A 21,657-nucleotide genomic window follows, 5' to 3' on the forward strand; every position below is an offset into this window, starting at 1 on the left:
CACACCCAGTCATACCCAGACTTACTTGGGAGCAAGCACCATTGAACACCATAGGCCTTAGGTAGTAACAGGTAAGTGTCTCTTGCTATTATGAGCAGTGCCACAACTAACCATAACTGTGCCCAGTGCACACCATATATTGTGTGCCCCCCTCAAATTGCTATTTGTATTAATGATCAAACAAAAAAATGTAATTTGCAGGACTGTTGTTGTTGTTGTTGTTGTTAATCAAATTCATGAACCACATATATGAAACACGAAAAATCGTAATTCTGATTTAACATGAACAGCAGCAATTGCCCCTTCATCATTATTTATTAGATTTATATACCACTATTTATCAAAAAAGGGGACGCGGGTGGCGCTGTGGGTAAAAGCCTCAGCGCCTAGGGCTTGCCGATCGAAAGGTCGGCGGTTCGAATCCCCGTGGCGGGGTGCGCTCCCGTTGCTCGGTCCCAGCGCCTGCCAACCTAGCAGTTCGAAAGCACCCCCGGGTGCAAGTAGATAAATAGGGACCGCTTACTGGCGGGAAGGTAAACGGCGTTTCCGTGTGCTGTGCTGGCTCGCCAGATGCAGCTTTGTCACGCTGGCCACGTGACCTGGAAGTGTCTCCGGACAGCGCTGGCCCTCAGCCTCTTGAGTGAGATGGGCGCACAACCCTAGAGTCTGTCAAGACTGGCCCGTACGGGCAGGGGTACCTTTACCTTTACCTTATTTATCAAAAAAGCTCAGGGCGGCTCACAAGATAAAAATATTGCACCCCCTGTTGGGACACTTGCCATTTGGTCCTAGCTAAGCAACTCGTGCATCACAAAGACTTGACCCTTCATACGGTTCATTTTCCTATCCAGTTGTGTTTTAATCTGTTCATCAATAAATAGCCTCTTGTATTAATGGGTTATGGGCCAGATGGGTGGGGTATAAATAATAAAATTATAATGATGGTGATGTTTGAGTTATGTTATAAGATCCATTTTTAATGAAATCAGTCCTGAGTGCTCACTGGAAGGAGAGATCCTGAAGCTGAGGCTCCAATACTTTGGCCACCTCATGAGATGAGAAGGCTCCCTGGAAAAGACCCTGATGCTGGGAAAGATTGAGGGCACAAGGAGAAGGGGACGACAGAGGACGAGATGGTTGGACGGTGTTCTCGAATCTACCAACATGAGTTTGACCAAACTACGGGAGGCAGTGGAAGACAGGAGTGCCTGGCGTGCTCTGGTCCATGGGGTCACGAAGAGTCAGACACGACTAAACAACTGAACAACATGGTGGAAGAGGGGGGAAGGAGAAAATAAGGGAGGAACCAAATCTTGTTAATAACTTATTATTTATACCCTGCCCATCTGACTGGGTTACCCCAGCAACTCAGGACAGCTTCCAATATAATAAAAACACTGCAAAAAATCAGTCATTATATTAAAAAACACCTTTCTTAAAAACCTATTAAAACATTTTAAAATAAAGCTTCTTGTTCTGAGCCTGCAAAGCAAGCAAGCCTATCTTTTATCACACAGAAACTTCGCACCTTACTTCTCTGCAAGCATGCACAGAAAGTATACTTTTCATAGAATAGAATCATAGAATCATAGAGTTGGAAGAGACCGCAAGGGCCATCGAGTCCAACCCCCTGCCAAGCAGGAATACTTTTGAATAACTAAACCTCACTGGCTTCAGCAGAAAGTGAACCTTTAAAAAAGTTTATATACAAATCTAAACCGTGTTTCCTGAACAATTCTCCTTCGACTTACAATGCACAACTGTGCACCTGTGCCCTTTCTGCCTGTCACATCGCTCTGACAAGTCGCAGGACCCCTCGAGGGGTGGGCAGCGCTCTCAGAGAGAGGTCTGCGCGCCTCAGGTTGACTGAGCAGCGAATTCCAAGGAGCGCCCCCCCCTCCCCGCGCGCGCGCGCTCCGCGTCCCTAGAACTGCAGCCTCAGTGCAGCGCCAACTTCTCCTGGCAGAAAGTAAGGGCAAGGGTGGTGGAGGTGGCGCGAAAAGGAGGCGGTGGTGCACGCGCAGCCCGCCTCGCGCCCCCGGCCCTGGGCGCGTCGGGAGGAGCAGACGCGCTGCTGGGGCTTGTTCGATTCCGCTCTGGCCGGAGAGAGGTCTCCGAGAGGGCGCCGCGCGCGCCTGAGGGGAACCTTCCGACACTTTTGCGCTCTTCTGCCGCCTCCGCCCCGTCCTCGGGTAGGTTGGGAAGTTTGCAGGGCGGGGCCCGGCCAGCCGAGGAGGAAGAGAGAGCCGGGGAATTCTGTCCCGCCCGGTGCCATTCCACAGCGAGCCGCGGGCGCGCCAGCCAGGTAAGCTGCCCTCTCCGGGGAGGAGGGGGGAGGCCGGCAGAGAGGAGGACACGCTCGCGCGGGGTAAACAAGCAGCGTCTTTTGGCGCGTTCGCTTCCAAGCGCCTCTGCCCGCCTATGAGGCGAACTCAGTGGCCGCAGCCCTTCCTGAGGCGGCGGCTGGGGCTGCCCGAGGCGGCTGGCCGGAGTCCGCCAGCGAGGAAGGGGGCGAACTCGTCTCCTCTTCTCGCCCCCTCAGACTAGAGCAGAGGAAGGAGCCTCTGGGGCACCTGCTTGCCTCTGCTTGCCCGAGCCTTTTCTGACAGGCTCTTTCGCCACGCCCTCGCCCTTCCCACATGGGAAGCCCCGTCCCGCGGCGCCAAAGCCCGCAACTGTGGTGCTTCGTGAGGGGACCGCTCCTTCCCCGAGAGCCCGGGACTGTGTGGTGCAGGTTGAGCGGAAGTTCAACAGGTGCTGCCACTCTCGAGTTCCTGCATCTGTTAAGGGTGAGGGGGAGACCCTCCTACGGTGTCTTCTGGGTCCATCCCATAATGAGCAAGTGTGGGACCTGGAGATTTCCTTTCTTCAAAGGCTGCACACAACTCAAAGGGGTCGCTCTGGGCAAGGACCGTCAGCTGAGCTCCACCTTCCCATCTGCAGTACATACCCGCCTTCCTTACAGGGCTTTTAGGTTGCTGAGGTGGTGGTTTCGGGGTTTTTTTTAGGAATTTTAAAATATCTGAAACAGAAATGGGAACGCTGAATGCTTGAAACGAACTGTAAGGATGCAGTGTTGTTAATGAAACTAAAGAATCCATGCACACTGTTGAGGATCTTTAGATGACCTTTAGGCACTTTGTCACTCTTTTAGCTCTTGTCTTGCGAGAAGGACTTAAGGATCTCTGTCATCAAAATGGTCCTATCTACATTCTCCCCTTATTGGGTGTGATCCTGATTTTACAAAGAGTTATTCCGGAGAATGCATTTCATTGTTCCTCGAGGCTGGTGCAGAGTCTGTGTTTCCATCTCTTATATGTGTGTTTAAAAGTTTGCACATATTTATAGCTACATGGGACAAAACTCTTTAAAAGAGAGAGAGAGAGAAATAAATTGTGATGATGGTTGACACATGAAGTCTTTGAGTGTGTTCATTTAGGTCTGACACCACAGTCTACAGACATCAGTGGAAATATAGCAAGTGTCTTCAGATAGCTTCAAATTATTCATTTCCCTCCTGTATATGTATGTGTATAACACCTATCAAGATATCACAGTAGAATGGAATAACTAGACTGTTGCAGGAACCCCTTAAAAAGAAAGTTTGCTTTTTAAGGGCTTTGACGTGCATTAAAAGAAGTCTTCAAAGTTAAGGAGAAGTCGGGGACTTAAGTGATTCTTGTGAGAATGTCACCTAGACACTATTTTCCAGATACTGCAGTGCAAAACTTAAACGTTAGTCTCAAAGCAAAAAGCAGGCATAAGTGACAAAGACAAAGTTTCCTGGGATACTGTCAAGATTGCTTACTTGGCATATATAGGAACTGAGAAAATCATTCTTTTTGGATAATTCACATCATTTTGAGCATCTGCTGTTCAAATATTTATATACGTCAAAAATTCACTAGCTACATTTTGAAAATAAGCTTCTGTATGGAAATCACTTGAGTATAAGTTAGTTCCATATAACTGGTTGACACAAAACTCTTTAAAGTTGCTAACAGTGTGACTGAAAGAAAATAGAACAGGGTTGTTGTTTTTCTGTACTGTATGGCCATCTAAAAGGTCAAAATGGCTGTCCATTTTGCTTTATGCGGACCTATTTGATTAAAATCTGTTGATCAGTCAACTAATATATTTTTTTTTAATAAAGTGGTTTTTGGCTTCTTATTTGACTGAGAAATTACCCTGCTGGATGCAAATGGCTACGAAACAAATGGACTTGAAGTATTCTGTGGGACATTCCATAACTTTGTAACTTTTATTCAAAGTGGAGATAACAGACAAAGACCACTTGAATTATGGGACAATTTTGTGATTATGATCCACATACAACTGAACTTGCAATCATTTCCTATCATGTATGCTGAGAATTAGGAATATAGAAAGCTTCCTTATAGTGAGTCAGACCCTTGCTCCATCTAGTTTAGTATTGGCTACACTGGAAGCTCTTCAGGTTTTCTGACAGGAGTCCTTCCTAGCCCTGCTGGGAAATGCTAGGGATTAAACCTGGGACCTTCTGCATGCAAATCAGATGCTGGGTCATTGCAGACCCAAATGTATAGTTTCATTTTGCTAGCTAAAGTTTATGCTCCAGTTTATGATTTACTGTTTGTTAAACAAAAAAGTTTTAACAGAAAAAGAATGTGTCCGACATGCTTGCTTAGAAGTAAGTCTGGCTTTGTTCAATTGGGCTTAGTTTTTAGTATGTTCTACTGCAGCTTCTGACTTCACTGGATTACTAGCTAGTAGTCTATTTTGTGTTGTGTTTTGTTTTTAATACTGTTACAGTTCTGTCCTGTGCTGACACTTTCTCTGGTTTCCTCTTGTAAGAAAGAAGTGAAATACTCTCTGAATGTGTTTGCTGTACTTGTTAGTGTGAACATTCCTGTATCTCTGCCATCTTCCTGTCCAGTTTTCTGTGCCCCCTCAGCAGAGAGAACAAGTACAGTGGTACCTCGGGTTAAGGACTTAATTCATTCTGGAGGTCTGTTCTTAACCTGAAACTGTTCTTAACCTGAAGTACCACTTTAGCTAATGGGGCCTCCTTCTGCTGCCACTGCCACGCGATTTCTGTTCTCATCCTGAAGCAAAGTTCTTAACCCAAGGTACTATTTCTGGGTTAGTGGAGTCTGTAACCTGAAGCATATGTAACCCGAGGTACCACTGTATAGGTGTCATACATTCTGACGACCCCTCCTGCTTAATATAAACCACATTTTGTAGCTTTAAGCAAATGCTTTTTTTATGTAGAAAACTACAGCAGTATTAGTAGAACAGAATTGTTTAACTTTACTAATATTAATAGTAGGAAACAGAAGTGTTGGTGCTTAATTCTGTCTAGGAGATACATCCTGCAAAATTAGAAACTCTTGTTCCTATTTGCAGGTGTGACTGAAATAGTCAAGACTGGGAAGGATCTTCAAGGTGCAGTCTAGGGCTGAACTCTAATGAGCTTCTGCTCAGGTTGTTGCATATTTTGAATAATTAGCAGGGGACTAGCAGAATTAAGGTTTCAGTATTATAATCAGCAGGTGGCACTGTGGTCTAAACCACAGAGCCTAGGACTTGCCAATCAGAAGGTCGGTGGTTCAAATCCCCACAATGGAGTGAGCTCCCATTGCTCAGTCCCTGCTCCTGCCAACCTAGCATTTCGAAAGCATGAAGTGCAAGTAGATAAATAGGTACCGCTCCAGCGGGAAGGTAAATGGCATTTCCGTGTGCTGCTCTGGTTCACCAGAAGTGGCTCAGTCATACTGGCCACATGACCCGGAAGCTGTACGCTGGCTCCCTTGGACAGTAAAGCGAGATGAGCATCGCAACCCCAGAGTCAGCCACAACTGGACCTAATGGTCAGGGATCCCTTTACTTTTACCTAGTATAATCAGAATCTAGAGAAGATAACAGTTAATTATCAGACAATCCTCCTCCAATTTTTCAAATAAACATTCCCTAAATAAACTGACAGTAAAAGTTAAAAAGAAGGTTAACATAACTTAAGTGCTGAATTAGAGTAATTCTTAAAAAAAACAAAAACTGGCAAAGAATGACAGGTTGTTGTTTTGCATAAGAGGGATATTCCAGTACCAATAAAATGTTACTATCCTGGAATAGGCAAACAAATGATAGGCAATTTCTCTGAGTTCAGCCTCCTGTAGTGAACAATTTGTTCTTTAAAAGACAACTCTAAAAGGTCTCTAACCCAGTTTTCAGCTGTAGGTACAGAACAATACTCCTATAAAATAAAAAACTTTGCTATAGATTGCCAACATCTCTTGTAACAGGTATGGGGATTTTCCAGATCATAGTGATATACGGCAGTTTAAACTGATTGTATGTGGATTCTAGCTTTAATGACAAGGCTAAATGACACTGGCATCATTCTAAAGGCTTCACTAACACAACTGATATTGTTTGTTCTGAAGCAACTCTGGAGAAATCACCTCTCCACCGTATTTTAAAATACCTATAGCAAAATGTTTTGGAGACAAGTACAAAATACAACCTTGCTCCACCTTTTTGTTTTTGCTGAGTAGGCCTAAGAGCTAGCTTATATTGTATGTGGGAGAGGGCAGCTACTTGAGACCCAGTGTGAGTAAGCCCCATTGAATTCAGTAGGGCTTGCTTCTGAGTAGAGAAGGTTAGGATGAAGTTTCATGGGGCAATTCAAATGCCTATACCCTGCTGGTGGGGCTTTGCAGAGTGGCAGGGCCACCAGCCCTGCTACTCACCTTGGCAGAAGACTGGGGGCGGGCGGGCAAGACAGTTCGGCATGAAGTGGACCTGATCACCTTTTTTTTTTTTTTTTGTCCCACTAGTGCCAAATGAATGGGACGCGGGTGGTGCTGTGGGTTAAACCACAGAGCCTAGGACTTGCTGATCAGAAGGTTGTGGTTCGAATCCCTGCAATGAGGGGTGAGCTCCCGTTGCTCGGTCCCTGCTCCTGCCAACCTAGCAGTTCGGAAGGACAAAGTGCAAGTAGATAAATAGGTACCACTCTGGCGGGAAGGTAAACGGCATTTCCGTGCTCTGCTCTGGTTCACCAGAAGTGGCTTAGTCATGCTGGCCACATGACCCGGAAGCTGTACGCTGGCTCCCTCGGCCAATAAAGCGAGATGAGCGCCGCAACCCCAGAGTCAGCCATGACTGGACCTAATGGTCAGGGGTCCCCTTACCTTTTTTAGTGCCAAATGAAGAGCAAGGTAGCAGTGATTGGGCACCATTAACCAATATGTTTCTAATTTCTGATGAACTATAATGAGCCGAGAAATTTGGGCTTTTCATTATGCACAAATGCCCCTTTAAAGTCTATCATATATTGCATTGCAATAAAGTTGTGTGTCAAAATGGTATGAGGGTTCTTTGAAGCAACTGCTATGGTGTGCATGTCAGTGACATCTCATAGATCGTTTGCATCCAGTGAGAGCTATGAAGATGTCTTCTGCTGGACTCTTTCCATGTGGGTGTTTTATAGGGAAACCCTACCCCAATACTGGCTATAAAACAGATCCACTTTCTATGGATTTCTTAAGGTTTATACTGGTCTTTTTACCTGGTGTAGCTGTTTTACACTGGTTTAAACAGAGTTGCTTATAAGGCCAAATCTGGCTTCTTAGCCTGTTGGAAATCTATTGCTTCCATATTGTTTGTCTCAACATACAACCAGGTACAATTTCCACCCCTCTTTCTTCCACAAGTACCTGCAAGAGCACTATTCCTGGGATTAGGAACTTCAGGTACGGAGTCACATGGGGCTCTCCAGGCCTCTTTATCTAGCACTTGAGAGTCTTGCCAGGCCATGCCCCATCTCCCCAGGCTGCATCCGTCACCAGCCCTGCTTTGCAGCCTCATTAAGTATTTTTACTTGGTTGGAATGCATCCTTGAACTCTGTTAATGCTTCGTGCTTGCCTAGATGAAAGATAGAGAGGAGCATGTGTAGAAACTAGCCTATTGTATGAATGTAAAATGCCCATATGTTGCTCTGCCTATTTTTGTCTCCTTGTTTGGAATGTTCTGGTTATACTTGGGCATGCTACTCTTCGTTCAGTATTTTCTGCATGCTGGTTGAGTTGCTTTCAATTATTGTTGCTGCAGGCATGAAATGAAGTTGCCAGGTTGGTTGCTGGCCAGCTCCTTCTGAGCAGAGTAAAGATTTTCAGTGTGGGATATAAAGGAATAGGAATAAATAAGATGAAGTAACTTGTTTTAGGATGCTGTTGTTCTCAGCCCGAAATGTTTCCAAAATCAGGAACCTTCCAATACAGTGGTACCTCGGTTTACGAACTTAATCTGTTCCAGAAGTCCATTCTTAAACTAAAACCATTCTTAAACCAAGGCGTGCTTTCCCTAATGAGGCCTCCCAATGCCAGTGCCATTCCACCGTTTGGATTCCATTCTTAGACCAAGGTAAAGTTCTCTCTTTTTTTAATAAAGGTTTTTATTAATTTCCAATACAATATATATATAATACCATATCTAAAGTTTATCACAAATTATATATTATGGACTTCCTTCAGCTTATCTGCCAATCATCCGTAATTAAATTTTAGTTACGCAGTTCCTAAATTTAATACTGCCTTTTTATATACCTTCCCAATCTTATTTTCTTTTTTACAATACTCCTCAACCTTTCACAGAGCTTCTTGAAATCCCACAAACGTTGTTTGTTCATCACATATATTTTTCAGATTCTCTACAAATTTTCCCCATCCTCGATGAACTTATGGTCTCATTGATATCTAATGTTCCCAGTTAAATTGTCCATTTCTGCATAGTCCATCATTTTCATTCTCCATTCTTCCAGGGTCGGTAATTCCTCCTGTTTCCATCTTTGGGCCATTAATGTTCTCGCCGCTGTAACTGCATATTGGAAAATTTTACAGTCCTTTCTATTTATTTCATTTCCTACTATTCCTAACAGAAGAGCTTCTGGTTTCTTTACAAATGTATATTTCAACATCTTTTTCAGTTCATTATATATCGTCTCCCAGAAACCCTTCACCTTCTTACATTCCCACCATAGACCGAGGTAAAGTTCTCAAACCGGGACACTATTTCCAGTTTTGCAGAGTTTGTAAACTGAATCGTTCTTAAACCGGACTGTTCTTAAACTGAGGTACCACTGTACTCTGGATTTATTTATTTTTAAAAAAAATTTGTGGCTTTCTGATTCTTGTACTTTTCATTAAAAAAAACCCCTGTTTTTCTAAAGAGTATCTCTCTGATAACAGAACAGTAACATCTTGCTCATATCTCTCAACTTCATAGAGGCATACTTCACTGCAGAGCTCTTGCATTCAAGTAGGGTGGCATAAACTAAATCTATCACATGAGGTGAATTCCCAGGTGATAGAATTGAGGTCTGTAGAACTTTTGGGACTTGTGTGTGAAAGAGACTATTCCTTAGCAATATGCTAATGGCACAAACTTAAGAACTCTTACAGAGAATTCTAATAGAAAAAGTTACCTCCTGCTGTGTCTGACACAGAAGGCAATGATCTATCTTCGTGTCATAGTCACGGTTTTAATGAAGCTTATGAGCGCAGGCTGTAGATCACAAATCATTGTATTAACTGCACTAATTAATCAGGCTGGCATTTTTCTAATCTTATGCAGAATAATAACTGTGCAAATAGTCTGAGCCTGAAGTGTGTGAGTCTTAATTAAAACTTTGCCTAAACAAAATAAAATTGTGTGACTGCCAAAATTCTTAAAGTAGAATTTGAGGCAGCAACCACAGGTGAGCCCCACCAGCCAGCATGCAACCAGTGTTTTGGTTTTTTTAAAAAGAACTAATGCTCCCTGCCCCCGCCCCCCATGCCATTTCTCCTTTCTCTTTTCTTTTGCTGCTTTTTGTGACAAACCACTTCCTGGAACCTCCTACCTTTAAATATAAACCCAAAACCTTCAGTTAGCAAGAATGTTGACTGGGGCAGCCATCAGATCATGCCATATTGATTGTGAAAGATTTCCGTTGGCCACCTGTTCAATTCTGTGCTGCATTTCAGATGACACTGTTGTGCTATAAAGCCCTAAATGACTTGGGGGTCCTGTTATTTGAAGGAATGCCTCTCCGTATATCAATCTGCTCAGGTTCCTAGTTTTGGGAGATCAGGGGCTTTTCATTGTTCTACACCAGAGGAAATTCATTAGGTGCTGACACAACATGGGGTCCTCTCAGTGGCAGTGTCCCAGTTATAGAATGCCATTCCTATGAAAGTGTAACTGGCGTTGACCTCGTTGACATTTTGGGACCAGGTTCAAGCATGCCTGTTCGCCTAGGTATTTATGGGATGTTGGCCCACTGCTACAATAGATGTGGCAGAATTTTTATTGTGCATTTGATTTAGATCAGGGGTAGGGAATCTCTTTCAGCCCAAGGATTGCATTCCCTCCTGGACACCCTGCTGGAGCCCACATACCAGTGTTGGGAAGGGTCAGAGACATAAATGGAGAAAAGCAATAAATGTCAATCCTACACACACACTTATCCTACACACACTTATCCTTCCTTCTATCCTCTGTCTAGGCATGCAAGCAGCATTATCAGCATTCAAGGACAAATTGCAGACTGGCAAAAACATTTAGGGACGTTGTGAATCAGGACCAGTGAAGGGCCACATCTGGTCTAGGCCTAAGGTTCCCCACCCCTGATTATGGCTTTCTCTTACTTAGTTTGGATTGTTTTGATTGTTTTAAATTTTGTTGTAACTCTCTGGGATCAATTGATGAAGTGCTGATTAAAAATGTAGTTAATCAAGATGTGTGCATGAATAGCAACAAAATGAAGGATAGAACCCTCTGACAACAGCCTTCGTTCAGAAATCTATAGGGCAGAGAGGACAACAATTATCAATATAACTTAGTTTCACAACCCCCTAGATGGAGTACAGCTGTTCATCTGGCGATGCTGTTATTTCTTTACTTCTCAGGTAATTGAGCCAGCCTTAAAAAAGGAAAAGAAACATAAATTATTTTACATTGCACCTAAAATATTTTCAACCACTGATGAAAACAAATTTTGCCCCAACCTAGCTTTCTCATCATTCATCACCAGCAAGTTCATGCTTGCTATAGCAGGTAATTGACCTGACCTGACCTGGTAACTTGAATGCATTTGAGCTCATTTAGATGCTCATAAACCCATGTCAAAGCCATACATTTGTTTTTGCCAAAATTCAAATAAAACCAAACCTGAGCCCAATGACAGCTTTTCCCCTTATGGAAATAGCAGCTCAGGGGGTAGAGGGACTTTCATCAAGGTGAGCACAATGCTGTGATCCTAATTCTTTTTTTGTTCTGCCCCAATTCTTATCAGCCCCTCCCTGCAGCTTTTGTTTAAAGTTTTAAAAGAATCATGCAGCACCATGCCCTTATAACAAAACATGTAGTTTGGCCCTGATAGAGGAGGATGGGCAGCAGTTGTCCAATGAGCAACTATGACCTGTGGTACAATGAACCACATTGTCACTGTGCTAATAAGTGCTAGTGCCTGTGCAGAGTGGGGAGCCTGTGGCACTCCAGATGTTGCTGACCTCTCAGCTCGCCCCAACCATTAGCCCCAACCAGCATGGCCAATCATCATGGATGATGGAATCTGTAGTTTTAACCTCTGGAGGGCCACAGCTTTTCCACCCCCAGTGGAAAGCAAACCTTTTCAGCACACTGGCACAGGGTTGGGTACCTTCCAAAAACTTACTGGTGTTTGAGCTCAGTTTCTGCTAGGCATTTTAAAAATTAGTTTTGTTATTATTATTTACTTAAACACAACTTGGCATTCTGATAATCATCCTATACTGACATTTAAGTTGTTTTGTTCCCTGTGCAGCATTTGGTTGAAATTATCATGTAGTCCTTAACTTTTCTGTATTCTTTTATCAATGTATAATCATTTCATTTTCAGACTTCTGGGCTACATTTTTTAAAAGGTTCCTATGATAGCTATTGCTTACATTATACATTTCTCTTAATAAGAACCAAAAAGCTGGCTCTGAAACTTATGGAGAATCCAGTATTTGGGGGCCAATTTCATTTGTCTGTATACCATATGGTGTTCAATCTTATATAACTTGTTTATAGGCCTGTTCTTCTGCAGAGATCTAGGTCTACAAATAGAAACTTCACCACCAGAATGGCAAACAAAACATCAAATATTTCTCAAATGATTGTTCCCAACTGTCTTATTTTACCTTATTACTTATTTTTTTCTTTAGTTCACTCGAAACACTGCTTATTGAATATTCTTTCCAAGGGCATCATTGTACTGAATTTCAGGATAGGCTTGGATTTTTTGCTTTGCAATTTAATACTCCCTCTATACTATACTCAATTGAATTACAATGTGCTAGATTTTAAAAGCAATTTAAGAAGCTTTACTTTCTCTAGCATTCTACAAAAGGTTCTGTATTGCGTTTTCGTCAACTCTAACATCCTGCTGTTTTTGAGTGGCAGGTGAAGGGCATTTAAATTAATGATTTCCCTCTCCTGAGGCTCTGTGTTGCAAGTAAGATTATTCTTCAGAAAGCTTTGGGCTTGAGCCTGTTCCACTTGAAGCCACTGGTGAGAATCTGGCTCTTAATAGGGTTGTTTCCTATGTAGTTTGAATCGATGACTGCAAAGTGGTCCTATAAAAAAACAAACCTTGATGTATGTTCCTTGCAGAGCCAGGTTTGTGCTTTTAATAAGAACTGCCACTGAGCTAACTTTTGGCCTATAGGAATATTGTTGAAGGTACGGCATTGCATTGGCTTCCCATATTATTGCATTTATACTGCCTCCTGCTTCCAGAGAGCTGTTCGTCTTGACAATAGCGGTGTAAGAGGTTCAGAACTTTTTTATTTAATTTTTATTTTTATTCTTTTGGTTATCCTCTCAAGTCAGAGGTGTTTCCTTCTAAATTTTACCCTGTTGTAAACAAAATCTGCCCTTTTCCCCTTATGGGGTATCCAAGAGCCCATATAGAGTCCTACGTGGGTTCCCTATTGGTAGGAGAAAATAACAGAGGCCAACCAGAGAATATTGAGTAGCAAAGCAGCTAGTAAGCCTGATCTTTATTAAAACTGTTGCAACAAGGTGCTCCCCTCACATGCAGGAGGACAGAGGAGGACCCCTAACAAAGGTATGTCTGCCCTTATATAGACATTTCAAATTCTCTGCCCTGGAGCTCAAGACCACCCCTCCATAACTCATACATACATCACAGAAGGGGTGTAACCCAAGGCCAACCCCCACAAACATCATACCTACATCACAGAAAAGACGGTCTACAACAGAAATTTGAGTGTTGTTGTTTTTCCTGTCTGGCAGGTTTTCTGATAATGCCTTATCTGATTGCCTGGTGATTACCCACTTCCTGAGACAATGGGAAAGTTCCCTCACCCCCTCCCTCCTTGCAGAGAAAACATTTGGTCAGTTTGGGAGTCAAAATGGTTTCAGGAAGGTCTTCCTCTGCTGCTCCATGCACTGGTACATTTATGAACATTTATGAACATTTATGATATATATATGACTTTAAAATTCTTATAACAATCCAAGCACATGTGAACAAGTGTTCTGCTAGGAAACAGTAGTACAGTTGTGCTGATTTGTTTCCCAAGGCTGCTATTTGGTTTAGTTTCTCACAATCTTGGATGCCTTTACTTCTGGCAGTAAGAGAAAGTTTGAGAAAACATGACTACCGTTTGTGCAATCCTGAGATGAGCCTTTTTAAAGGCATCAGATGTTAAGAATCTTCACAACTCCCAGTTTAAATCCAAAGCTGAATTACTGAGGAAGTGGGGGGAATAGTCCCAGAAGAAAACACAAGCTTGTTGGTTCCTTTCACTTGGAGAAATAAAAGGGAAGGGGGAAACCTGCAAAGGTATATATAGTATGCTGTGATATTCATAAGAAGAGTGCACTAGAAAAATGATTTTTTTCTTATTGTGTCTTTTCCAGATTGGCATTTCCAGAAAAACAGAAGAAGAAAAAGATAATGAACTGAAAGCATCTGAAAAGTATATTGTGCAATCCTCTGAAGCGAGTAGAAATGTAGTCCTCCGATAGGGCCATGAACCTAAAACTAGTCTATGTATCTGTACTGATGTTTGGAATAATGGGTTTATTCCTCTTCATGTACCTGCAAGATTGGATTGAAGAACAACATACAGGTAAAATAACTAATAAGCTAGCTAAATCCATATCAGCTGTTCAGTGGAAAAATAAACAATGGCATGGGCTTGTGATATGCACACACACCGTTTGAGAAGTGGCTGGTGTAATCACACAGATGTGGGTTGAACCATTCGCAAGATAAAGCTGAGTGGGGAGGGGGGAGAAATCTCCATGTATGACTGTCTCTGAAAGTTAACAGCTAATACATCAAAGAATTCCAAAGCAGCCATGTTTACTCATCTGAAATGAATGGCTCCTGATTAAGTAGAATTTAAGGGATTACATGGTATTTAACTTTGTGGTCAGAGTAGACCACCCACTGTGCATAATGCTTCTCTTTTCCATAATTAATTTGAAGTAAAAAGAAGAAGAAAAATTATGGAGGAAGTTGGAAAATGTAGTAGGGTAAGAGGCTACATAGCTTATTTGAGAGAAATCCCAGCAAAAGTTAGACAAGTGTATGATTTGCTTTTATTAGTTCAAAATGTTTAATACTGTAGGAATGTTTAGACCACTACTTGATTACTTTATAAGTGGCAAAAAATATATATATGTAAGTACGGTACAGAGTTTGGAAGTCATATTGTATACTTTTAGGAAATAAGAAGCAGCATTTTATTCTATCTTACAAACATTTATAAGCCATTATTTAGTCCAAAGATGTCAAGAGTCAATTAACACTCAAAAGCATAAATAACAAAATTAATAATTTAAAAGCAGCAGCAGCCAGGCACATCCAGCATGAATATATGATCTACAAATTTAAATCCTCCTCATCATGGTATATTTATTTATATACCATCTTTTTCCCTGACAGGGACTCAAGGTGGTTTACAAATAAAATTAAGAACAACTAAAAACATTTTTATCATTAAAAAACAATTAAACATTAATATAATTTAAAGCTACAATATACCGGGGTATATGTGTGTGTGTGTGTGTGTGTGTGTATTAGACATAATTGCAACACAGTTCATTAAAAACAGTCAGTTCCCAAAAGTCTGTTGGAATAAGGAAGTCCTCACTTCTTCTTTAAATAATTTGTTAGATTCTTTTTAATAGGATTTGTAAGTTGCACCTGGCCTGCAAAGAAGCCCACTAATAGAGAAACACTTTCTGCCATTGCTTCTAAATGAATGGAATTGGTTGCGTTCCTTTGTATATCCACAAGGGGGCTGGCCCACGCCCTAATCCCCCCCCCCATGAAGTGCCACCCCAAAGGTACAACCCCCTTTGGGGCAGCATTTTGGTGGCAGCCTCTTCCCTCCCCCAATAGGCAGGCGTGTGTGCAGGAGAAGGAGTAGGGAGTGCGCAAGCCAAACACCTTCACATCTCACTAAACCATAATTTGGCTATGTTTGGAAGGCAGGCTTGCATGTTGCTCTCTTTCCATCTTCATTGTATATCTCTACTAATATCCTAATTTGTACAATAAGCAACCAGTCAGTATTTCTATCCAATATTCTACTAGGTTTAATGACTCAATAGGCTATTGTGGTGTTATGAATAATAATAAAAAGTAATTTCAATATAGAGAGGCAATTCAAGAAACTATATTTTGAAAAGGAGGAGACTGACTGTGCACATGTAAGGCCCACGACTGTGAATGAAGCCTGGAAATGATGTTGAGAATCACAGTCCTTTTTCCCCTCAACCAGCCAAAACTCCATATTTGCCTCTCCACTGGAATAGCAATTATTTCAGACACCGCAAAATGAAGATAAATGTAAGGGCACAGATGAGGACTTTAGACAACTTCTTTCTGTAAGGTGCACTGTACTACTTAGTAAGGAGGAGATTATCATGGAATGGTTCGAGGTTGTGTTTACAGTTCTGAACTCTCCCAATAGGAGATATGCAGCCAATTCGGTGTCATGGAGGACATGCAAACAAGTTTTTTTCTGTGTTGTGATGATTTCCCCCAATAAGCTATTGCGTTTTTTGTGCCTGCTGTAAGTTATGTTTTACTGCTGATTAAAATGGCATGTGGGCTATGCTAGGAAAATGAACTCTTGCTGGGAATAACTCAACTTCAAATTAGTCTTCTCAAAGGGCATACATGCTCAGCAAAATGTTGAACAGCTGTTGTCACTGTGTTAAGAGAGAGAGAGAGAGAGAGAGAGAGAGAGAGAGAGAAAGACTTGTCAACTCATCACCTTCCAAAAGTGCTCTGGGTGTCTTCTGTTACGGGACAGCTTAGCTCTGAGAAAATTTGAAATACACACCGTTCAAAACCATATCCCTCTCTTGCTTTGCATTCAAATTCAACACTTGTACTTAAACAGTGCAGTATATTATTAGTAAAGGAGATCAAAGCACTGTTACCTAGTTAAGGTGATCTTCAGTTTAGAGCCTCAGAAATGTGAAAGTCCTCAAAGCTTTATTGAACAGGACAGTCAAGAATGCTGTCCTGTGTTTCATTTTGTAATCCTTAATGAGACTAAAAATGTATACACAACAAAAGAAACCCATTAACAACTTTTTTCTAATCAAAGCAGCTGTGATAAAGAACTCAAACTCTGCATCTGCACAAGTGTTCCATTCTTACTCATACTCTCGATGAAACAAATCCCTATTTTACTGGTGGGGAGCTGAGAGGAGTTTTCCTTTGTGTTGGGTGACGGTGACGGTTCCAGCACTCTATCTCCACTGATAGAAACTCTTTCATGAAACCACAAGACAGTGATTATATTGCTTTCTTCAAGAAAAAAACAACATGTTTTCGTCAAACAGAAAATACTAAGAGAATTGCAGAGGTTTTATGCGGGTTTTATGGTGTTGTTGAGGTCAGTTAAGCAGCACATTTCTGCAAAACGAGGATGGACAGGGTTAACATGAGCCTCAAAGACTGTACTTTGTTTCTTCTAATGGAAGTTAGAAATGAGATGAACAGATACAGTTTCCAATGAACATGTTAAATCAAAAGATGGGACCAATCTCCTTCATGCAATGAGACAAAATGTCATATTAACTGCATTGGCAACAAATTTGTACAAATTGCAATGGTGAATGAGATAAAAAAAAGAGTTCTGCTAACTTTCTGTCTAATTAAAAGTTCATCTAACTTATTTGCAGTTGTGATAGTCAAGCTTGCCTCTTACCCCCAAAAGGGCTAAAAATGGCAGTCAGATGTGAATAACTTCAAATGACTATTTTTTTTAAAAAAACCACAACAAAAAACCTTGTGCTCATTATTATTCCATCATTCAGAACATAAGAATGGAGGTTACAAATATAAGTAGTATGCTCCTTTCCCAGCTTTTATAATTCAAGAAACCAGTCTCCTCATTACCTCTTCAATGGGATATAAATTCCATTTATTGTACACAAAAACCTTCTTAATCCACTCTAATAGGCTGAAAATCCATTGCAATGAATGAGTTATGTGATTATTTGCTTTCTTAATCAAGGGGAAAATGGCACAACATTTCATTATTTGTCAAATGTACTTTGTTTTTAATTATTTACCACAATACTTGACAGGATGAGAGTCAACATGTAGCCCTATGATTTGTAAGGGTTGTGAAAGAATTATAATAATAGGTACTCTGTACTCCACCCTGCTATTAAATCCTCAGCTTTCAAGTGATTTCATGGTGAATGATGAATTATGGGATTCTTATGCATCTGTGTTAAATTAAATGCTGGATTTAAAAGTCTCCTGTACACTTAAATGTGCAGGGTAATTCGTCAGTACAAGTTGATTGTATATGGGATGGTCAAAGACAGAAGCAGCTTGGAGCTCTGTCGTACAGTTCAATTTACTTGCCATAAAAAGGAACAGCTGGGCAATGCTCAAGTTGCGCCATTACATGGGAAATGTAAGAAGTATCCAGTGTTCCTCACTAAGAGAAGGGTTCCTCTTTCCATGTGATACTTCTCCATTTGCCAAGAACTCATATGTGGAGTGGAGTGGACCTGGGAGACCTGAAGTTCAGTTACTGGTTCAAGAGGGTATGTTCTAATAAGAAGAACATTACAAGTGACCTGCTGGATCAGACCAAAGTTCCATCTAGCCCAGCATCCTGTTCTCACAGTGGGCAACCAGATAATTATGGAAAGCCTGTGACTAGGACATGAGCTGAACAGCACACTCCCTACTTTTGTTCCCAAGCAACTGATATCCTGAGACATTCTGCCTCTGATACTGATGGTTGTGCACTACCGTGATGTGGTCATTGATAGCCTTATCCTCCATGCAGCTGTCTAACTTTATTTTAAATCCCTTAGAGTGGTCATTAGAGGATTTGGAGAAGGTGACATTCAGCTCCATTTCTCTAACATCTTAATCAGGTGCAGTTATGCAGTGCTTGGACTAGTGCTTGGACATACTGGTGATTTGGATGAGGGCCAATAAGCTGAAGCTGATTCTTGAAAAGATAAAGGCCGGAACTAGGAATTAGGTAGGCTGCCTGTTTTAGATGGGGCTGCATTATCTCTGAACGAGTAGGTGGTACCAGTGGCGTAGCGTGGGGGGTGCAGGGGGGGCCGGCTACACCGGGCGCAACATCTGGGGGGTGCACTCGCACTCGCAGCTCTCTGCCCCTACCGGGTTAGGGGGCACAAATTACTTGCCTTGACCGGGTGCTGATAACCCACGCTACGCCACTGGGTGGTACACAGTCTGGTGGTGATCCTGGATCCATCTCTTATGCTGGTTGCACGAAGTGGCAAGGAACATCTTTTCCAAGCTGTGGCTGGTGCAGGGATAGCCTGACTACAGTGACCCATGTGTAGATAATCTCAAGATTGGATCACTGTAATGCACTCTATATGGGGCTGCCTTTGGTATGGCAGCTGGGAACCTGGGGTTGTCTTCATTAAATGTTTGTTTAGTTCTTTATTAAAAGGTCTATCCCACCCTTGTTCCTAAAGGAGCCAAGGGCAGCATGTTACAGTTCTTTATATGTGTTATAGGGGCAACAGAGCCTATCATGTGCCAGCCTCCTCTAATGTGGCAGTTGAGCCTTGCAAATTGGTAGAACTAATCATACACAATCTTGACTGGATGAATTATAGGTGACAATACTTTGTTTTCGCCTCCTCCACAACAATTGCCCACACTTCATCCTGTATGCTGCTTCAAAAGCAGTAAACTATATTAGAAGAATGCATCATTCCATTTGATGCTGAGCCATACTTTTCAACTGTACACCATTAAATATTTGTGGAAACAGTAGATGTTCATTGGCCCTGCCAAGTGGAAAGTGGATAGTCTTAACTAGAGAAGACCCTAATGTTGCCTTTGCCTCCCTGCCTTCTTTTCCAAGTATTCTCCATGTGTGGAAAAGAAGACAGAGAACTGTCCCATCATATTAGCTTTTGCAGATCCATGTGGCATATAGTTTTATGCCCTAAACATGGAAAATAAATGGAAAAATACATCCTCATGCATTTCATTGAATCTTGGCCCAAACTCATTGTAGATAAATTTTAAATAATGTAGTTTTATCAAATGCTTTCCTGCCTACCTAATACTTATTTTTAAGAACTGTATATTTTCCCCCAATATCATACTATATGGTACTTTTTCATAAAATCTAATTTCCAAGTGAAGCTGTGCTCTGCAAGCTAAACATTCAATCTTATTTTTCCCCGTGCACCCATACTCTTTTCAGATTTCTTTAGGTTTAGGGGTTGGTTTTAAATGTCATTTATACAAGGTCATTTCCTTGCCACCAACCTGTGTATTCCTTGTGGCATTATTTTACAAAAGGAAACATTAAGCTTAAATGAACTTTCATCTGTATCCTAGCAACAGACTATGATTAATCATACCTCTCAGGTAAATGTGGATAAATAAATGTTTGAAAGCAAAAGCAAATTCTGAATTGGCTAGTGAAAGATTGATTAACGATCAGGGAAGAAGCATCCGATTTGGTCTTCCAGAGAAGCTTGCAATAAACACCTAGGAGTGAGGGTTTTATATAGAAATATAAATTTCTATTTATAGAAATATATATGAAAGAGGAAAATAGGATGGGCAAAGACTTTTCTACAAGTAATGAACAGCTGTGTATGTACATGTGCGTTCACTTTCATCTGAATTGTTACCCAGTCATGGCGGGGAAAGTGCAATACTAAGAACCTAGTAAGCTGCTTTAAATAGTGAGTCAGATAAGAAGTGCCTGCTGGATTGAACCAATGGCCCATCTAGTCTAGCATCCTGTTCTCAAAGTGGCCCACCACTTGCCTGTGGGAAACCTGCTAGCATTTCTGCCTACAGCTGGAAGCAGAGCCAACAACAGCCCTCTCCTTCATTAATTTGTCGAATCCTCTTTTAAATCCATCTGTCTCTTGTGGGAGCAAGATCCATAGCTTAACTATGCACTGTGTGAAGAAGCACTTTCTTCATTGGTCTATACTCTATCTAGCTCAGTATTGACTACACAGACTGGCTGCCACCTCCAGGACTTCAGGCACTGGTCTTCCCCAGCCCTACTGGAACTTACCAAGGACAAAACCTGCGCTTCATAAATCATGCGCTTTGCCACTGAACTATGGCTCCTCTCTGAAGGGGAGATTTTGTGGCAGAGTAACAGAGCAACCCAAGATTCCCTTTGGTACTGATGAAAGAAACCAAGGCCTGATCTCAAGGCTTTTATAGATTCTAGGCCTTGGCGTAATCAGTGTTAAAGGGCTTCTTGCATGACTTTCTGTTGATCTTTTTCTTTCTCTTGGCCTGTGTTCAATGGTAGTGATACACAGTCCCAGGTTCACTGTATTGTTGACACACTTTCCTATTTATCAAAAGATCTCTCAGAACTACTTAGTGCTTAATAGTGGAAATGAATATTGTGTCATTTAATTAACGGTTAGTGTTTTCATAAAACAACTGTAGTGCCGCCTTTGAGGAACATTTTTATGTTTTCAGTACAAGGAGGTGTTCAGAAGATGGAGATCATCATAGATAATTGCCTCCTCTTGTATCTTTTTGTAGGCCTTTCTTCAACAATCAGTTGCACTCACTGTGTCTTAAGCCCTGCAAACAGTATGCTGTTCAGATGCTGAGCCTGGCAGATGGGCCTCACTTTCAGTGCAATCCAATGTGTCAATATAAGGAGTTTTTTTGTATCGTATTTGTACCTTTTTTCTTTTTTCAATCAGGCAGCAGGATTTCACTCAGAAAAAACCCATTTAGCACAAGACTGGAATTTGAAGAAGTATTGTAAAGCTCTCGCCAGTGGCAAAATAGACATAGTTTAGTTATGTATAAAATTATGGGATTTTTGGTAAAGGCACTCTTGATTGTTTTACTCCTTTTCAATGTTTTATTTAAACTTCAGCTTTTAAGCTTGCCAGAACATTGACATAATTAAAATTGAAATACCGCACAAGGCTGCATTGTTAGTTCATTAGACCAGAAGGGCTCTGAAATAATGAAAAAATGTATTTCTTGTACTATGGAGCCAAGTTGTGTCTGTCTTCTCCTTTCCCTCCCACCCAGAATAAAGGATACAATTATTTTGTATTGAGGGATGTCTCACAACCTAGTCAGTATTTGA

General features: G+C 41.6%; 1 protein-coding gene across 3 annotated transcripts in view; it reads left to right on the forward strand.

Moving 5' to 3' along the window:
• Positions 1–1,917: 1,917 nt before the first annotated feature.
• The window catches only part of CHST9 (carbohydrate sulfotransferase 9), a 54,952-nt gene continuing 35,212 nt past the window's right edge, over positions 1,918–21,657 (forward strand). The window contains exons 1-3 of one of the 3 annotated variants that reach the window (XM_077933084.1): positions 1,918–2,305; positions 13,307–13,465; positions 13,937–14,148. In XM_077933084.1, coding sequence (XP_077789210.1) covers positions 14,049–14,148 — 100 coding nt within the window. In that variant the 5' untranslated portion in view covers positions 1,918–2,305; positions 13,307–13,465; positions 13,937–14,048. Of the gene's footprint in view, positions 2,306–2,732; positions 2,755–13,306; positions 13,466–13,936; positions 14,149–21,657 lie in introns of those variants that run through there. The other 2 variants (XM_028737109.2, XM_077933085.1) reach the window with 2 other exon arrangements.

This window comes from Podarcis muralis, chromosome 8 (assembly GCF_964188315.1).
Source record: "Podarcis muralis chromosome 8, rPodMur119.hap1.1, whole genome shotgun sequence".
NCBI classification, from domain to species: Eukaryota; Metazoa; Chordata; class Lepidosauria; order Squamata; family Lacertidae; genus Podarcis; species Podarcis muralis.